The 6207-nt window shown below is 38.9% G+C and overlaps 1 protein-coding gene across 1 annotated transcript in view; it reads right to left on the minus strand.

Moving 5' to 3' along the window:
• RAD50 (RAD50 double strand break repair protein) overlaps window positions 1–6207 on the minus strand; it is a 74350-nt gene that overhangs the window by 57695 nt on the left and 10448 nt on the right. The window contains exon 3 of the mRNA XM_006759153.2: window positions 536–687. Coding sequence (XP_006759216.1) covers window positions 536–687 — 152 coding nt within the window. The remainder of the gene's footprint in view (window positions 1–535; window positions 688–6207) is intronic.

The raw sequence follows: 6207 nt of genomic DNA on the forward strand, positions 1-6207 counted from the left end.
ATTTTTTCATTCAATCTATATTTGAGTGACTATGGATCTTCAATTCAGCAACTGTTCATAAATTACTCAAAAGAATGGAACATTATCAAGAAATCTTTAATGGGACCATTCTGTTTGACTGATAAATTGTAACCAAGTAAAAAATTAAATGGTGACAGTGGTTGAGCCTGTGCATATGTAGAGGCAGGGATTATACAGGCTACTTTCTGCTCAAGTTTGCTGAGAACCTATAATTGCCCTAAAAAATAGTCTGTTAAAATTAATATGCTCCCCTAAAATAAACTCAAAGTAGTAGGAAAAACCATAAAAAAACTAAAAGACAGAAAATGAACGTTTGAATATGGAGGATATTCAAATGTTAGTTCTGGGCGGGAAATAGGGTAATCAGAGATATAAAGATAGACTTAAGAGTGAAATTATCTGATACAAAATTAAAAATAATACTTTATATGCTGAAACAAATAAAATAATTAAATAAAAATTGTAAAAAGCAATGGACTATAAAATAACTGCAAAATATAAAATAAATACTTACTTTATTCTAGTAATGACTCCTTCCAGGGTCTTAAATTCTGTCTTTTTGCCTTTCTGAGTACACACCATAGATCTATGCACGGCTACAAAGTCTCCATTCACATCACGAAACTGCAGACGAATCTGGGCTCTAACATCTGTTTCTTGAGCAATCTTTCAAGGTAAAATAGAAAAAAAAATGCTACCTTAATAAGCATTAGAATGTTAGTTCTGAAGGAAAATACAAGCAATTTTACTGAAAATGAGTGAACAAAAGAATTTAATTTTACTGTTTGATTTATTAAAAGTATATATTCCCCTATATTATTCAGCATCATTAAGAAATTAGGTGCCCTAACTGGTTTGGCTCAGTGGATAGAGTGTCTGTCTACCTGAGGACTGAGTGGTCCCAGGTTTGATTCCGGCCAAGGGCACATGCCCAGGTTGCGGCCTTGACCCCCGGTAGAGGGCATGCAGGAGGAAGCTGATCAATGATTCTCTCTCACCATTGAAGTTTCTATTTCTCTCTCCCTCTCCCTTCCTCTCTGAAATCAATAAAAAATATGTATTTTTAAAAACTCAGGTGTGTGATTTTTCAAATAAATTTTAGTTTTTAAGCACCAAAAACATTTTTAAAAGTTTTTAAAAAATTACAAGGTTACAGAAAAGTAGAAAAATAGTATACATAATTTACCCCCAAACCACTTGAGAGTAAGTTGCTCATCTGCTATCCCATTACCAATATTTCCTAGGAAACATTTCAATCATAAAAATCAGGAAATTGATATTGATATATTATACCATATAGTCCTCACATTCCATTCAAGTTTTGCCAATTGTTCCAATATGACTTTTATAACAAAAAAGCTAGTTCAAAATTACACATTGTTAATTTACACGGTTCAGAATTGCACATCATGTTTCTGGTTTCTTTCAGTTTGGAACAATTCCTCAGCTTTTCCTTGATTTGCATACCTGATAATTTTGAAAATTTACAGAATGTCTCCCCATATTTGTCTTTGTCTAATATTTCTTTATGACTATAACCAGATTATGCATCTTTGGCAGGAATATTAAAGAAATGATGATATGTTCCTTTCATTGAATCTTATCAGATGAAACTTGATTTCAATTTATCTCATTACTGGGGATGTTAACACCAGTTTCTTGATAAAAATGGTGTCTGTCAGACTTCTCCACCATAAGCTTATTTTTTTCTACTTTGCTTTTAGTAAGTATTGGAGGAGAAATATATTAAGATCATACAAATATATTTATCAAGCTTTCCTCCATGAGGTTTAGCATCTAGTAATGAATGTTTTTTACTTGAATGATTACTAAATAGCTATCCAATAGTAATTTTCTAGTTCCATTATTTCTCCTACATTTATTAGTTAAGATTCTATGAACTTCCAGCAAAGATGGTAGAAGAGCTAAACGCTATGCCCACCTACTCCCATGAGCACATTAAAATTACAACTAAGTTATAGAACAACCATCATTGAAAACCAGATGAAGATCAGCTGAACAGAAGTCCTATAACTAAAGACATAAAGAAGCCATGTCAAGACTGGTAAAAGGAGCAGAGACACAGAACCAGCAGGTTTCACATCCAAAGTGTAGTGATTAAGAATCAGGAGGCATGGATAATAGAGACCATTATAAACTTTTGAACAATAATAGATACAGAGGCAGAGCAGCCTCAAACAGATTGTCAAACTGCAGCGGGAAGGCTGGGGAGGGTTGGGGGACAGGAGGGAGAGGGATAAGAGATCAACCAAAGGACTTGTATGCATGCATATAAGCATAACCAATGGATATAAGACACTGGGGGGTAGGGGAGGCCAGGGGAATGTCAAGAGGCTCTACACAAGTTCATCGGTACAGAGAAATTAAAAATAATACTTTATATGCTGAAACAAATAAAATAATTAAATAAAAATTGTAAAAAGCAATGGACTATAAAAAATAACCGCAAAAAAAAAAAAAGAATCAGGAGGTATTGGGGGTAGTTCTCTCTTCCCGCAACCAGCGCAGAGAGAGAGAGAGAGAGAGAGAGAGAGAGAGAACGTGGGGGTTGAAGAATCTTGATTAGAACACGACGAGGTTTAAGGAAAAATGAATAAAACAAGACTGAGATAGAAATAGAGGGAAAGCTAGGACCGGGTGTGGCGTCTGCCCTCTGATGGAGGGGCAGACAGACGCGCAGCATCGGAAGTAAATTTAATATATATTCGAGGTAACAGGAAGTTACATCACATCTGGGTGAGTCTTGAGTTAATAGGATCCATCCTTTCCCTTAGCACCTGGGCGGGAAAGTCAGACTGAGTGGCATCCTAGCCTCTTGACTAGGACCGCCCCCAGGGCATGGCTCTGCTTGAGCTCTGGGTCTAGCCGACAATATTTAAAAAACATCCGAAGGTGCTAGCCAGCAGGCCTCCACAAGGAGGAATCAACCGAAGGACTTGTATGCATACATATAAGCACAACCCACAGACACAAGACTCTGTGGGGGGAGCGGGGAGGGCAAGTGCCAGTGGGGAGGGGAAGCTGGGAGGAGGTCAATGGGGGGGGGGGGGCGTGGCCGGAGAGAGATCAGGGGTAAAAAAAGGAGACATGTACTACTATTGGTAATAGCTTAAATAATAATAATTTTAAAAAAGGATAAGGAGGAAGAGCTGGGCTGCAGAGGTCCCCCTTGAGGAGCAATGGGTCCCAACCAGGGGGACCAGTGCCAGGAAAAGAAGTCCCCATAATACCGGGTTGTGAAAACCAGCAGGGATTGAGTACAGTGATCCAGAGGACTGCTAAAAATCAAGCTGTCTTCTTAAAGGTCCTGTGCATGAACTTGTTCACTGACAAACTCACTTGTTCTGGGGTCCAGAGAAGGGACAGCAGCTTGAAAAGTGCCAGGGACATCCAGGGAGGAATTAGCGTCACAGCAAGGGCTGAAGGAGCAGGGGTCCAGGCAGCTCTCCCTGAGTAAGTGCTGATAGGCATCACTGTTCCTTTGTTGAACACTCCTCTCACTCAGCCAGTGGGCACAAGTGGGCATTAGCCCTCACTGGTGATTCCCTAAGACCCCACCCCACTCAAGTCCAGCCCTGCAGTGGCTGCTCCACACGGGGCCTGCCGAGGGCCTGTGGACCTTCCGAAAATCTCTCAAAGGCCCACAAACCCCAAACAAGCAGCAGCTGAGTTCAGGATGCCCTGCAAGCAGCCCTAAGCCCAGCATAAGCAGTGCCTGGTCTTCACTTGCACTGTAATTCCCATCAGGGGGCCACAAGCCTGGAATAAGTGGTGGACACTCTTAGTTTAAAATGTAGCTTCAACTAAGCAGCTATAGCCAGGCACAAGTTAGCACTGGCTTCAGCTTACATCAAGGTACCCATTAAAGGGTCCCAAGCCCAGCTCAAGTAGCAGCTGGCTTCAGTTTGCACCATGCCATCACGCAAACGCCTCCAAGCCCTGCACAAATAGAAACCAACTGCAGATCACTTTGTAGCTCCTACCGGGTGACCTCAAGCCCAGCACAAGAGGCAATTGACCTTGGCCTACACTGGAACCTCTCCCAAAAGGCTCCAGAACCAACATACTGGGTGGCCAGCTTTAAACTACACCAAAAGCACCACCCAACCAGCTCCACAAACAACATACCAAAAGGGCAAACTCAACAGGCACCAGAGCCCACTAAAGTGATTCCCTCTTCATAGCGTCAGCTCCCACACAACAGCTCACTCACTGTAGTCACAGCCAGTACTCAAAGCCAGTTAGTCTGAGGGTCAACCAAACCTATGACAGGCTAACAGCAATCAAAGCTCAACTATAACAGAAGGGCACACACAACTCATGCAAGGGAAAACCCTAAAACTCCCGGCTGAGGTAATTAGAGAGACTGGGCTTCTGGGACCCACAGAACATGTACTACATAAGGTCACTGTGTGAAGACTGGGAGACATAGCAGATCTACCTAATACATAGAAATAAATGCAGGGGGGCAGCCAAAATGAGGAGATGAAGAAACATGTCCTAAATAACAGAACAGGACAAAACTCCAGAAAACTACTACATGATATAAAGACAAGCAACCTACCAGATACAAAGTTGAAAACACTGTGTAATGGGTGCTCAACGAACTTAGGGGAAGATTAGATGAACTCAGTGAAGTGGAAAACATAAAAAAAGAACCGGTTAGAAATAAAGATTACAATAGCTGAAATGAAAAATACACTAGAAAGAATCAACAACAAATTACATGAAGCAGATGATCAAATCAATGATCTGCAACGCAGGATAGCAAAAAATACCCAATAAGAGCAGCAAAAAGAAAAAAAAGAATTTTAAAAACTGGGGACAGTTTAAGTGACCTCTGGGACAACATCAAGCATAGCAACATTTGCACATAGGGGTACCAAAAGAAGAAGAGAGTAAACAAGAGATTGAAAACTACTGAAGAAATAATGACAGAAAACTTCCCTAACCTAGCAAAGGAAATAGACATATGAGTCCAGGAAGCACAGAGAGTCCCAAACAAGATGAACCCAAACAGGTCCACACCAAGACATCATAATTAAAATGCAAAAGGTTTAAAGATAAAGAATTTTAAAAGTAGCAAGAGAAAAGCAATTAGTTACATACAAAGAAGCTCCCATAAAACTATCAGCTAATTCTCAACAGAAACTGTGCAGGCCAGAAGGGATTGACAAATATTCAAAGTGATGATAAGCAAGGAAATACAACCAAGATTACTCTTCCCAGCAAGGCTATCATTTAGAATCAAATGAGATAAAAGAGTTTCCCAAGCAAGAAAAACCTAAAAGAGTTCATCACCACTACACCAGTATTACAAAAAATGTTAAAGGCAAAGTAGGAAGATAATGTGTAATTATAACAATCAATTAAAGGATACACTCACAGACACAGAAGTAAAAAATGACAAAAACATAAACGTAGAAGGGATGAGCAAAAATTGTAGTGATTTTGTAATATGTTTGAAGTTAAGCAAATATCAACTTAAAACAGACGGCTACAAATATAACTTAGTACATATGAAGCATATATTAACCACAAACCGAAAATCTGTAAGATATATACTAGAAATAAAGAGAAAGGAATGCAAACAGAACACTATAGAAAGTCATAAACATACAAGAGAAGATAGCAAGAAAATAAGAAAGGAACAGGGAACTAAAATACATTCAAAAAACAATAAAATGGCAATAACTACATATCTATCAATTACTTTAAATGTAAGTGGACTAAATGCTCCAATCAAAAGACATAGAATGGCTGAATGAATATGAGCCAAGAACTATACATACATATGCTGTCTAAAAGAGACCCACTTCAGCTTGATAGACACAGAATGTAAAGGGATGAAAAAAAATATTTTGTGCAAATGTAAACAAAAGTAAACTGTGTTGCAATACTTGTAAGAGAAAAAATAGACTTTAAAACAAAGGCAGTAACCAGAGACAAAGAAGGACATTTCATAATGATAAAGGGATCAATCCAACAAGAGGATATAACCCTTGTAAACATTTATGCACCCAACATAGGAACAATTAAATATATAAAGCAAATATTGATGAACATAAAGGAAGAAATTACCAGTAATACAATAAGAGAAGGGGACTTTAACACCCCACTGACACCAATAGATAGATCATCCAAACAGAAAGTCAATAAGGAAAG

The sequence above is a fragment of the Myotis davidii genome, unplaced genomic scaffold (assembly GCF_000327345.1).
Source record: "Myotis davidii unplaced genomic scaffold, ASM32734v1 scaffold456, whole genome shotgun sequence".
In the NCBI taxonomy this organism is placed as follows: Eukaryota; Metazoa; Chordata; class Mammalia; order Chiroptera; family Vespertilionidae; genus Myotis; species Myotis davidii.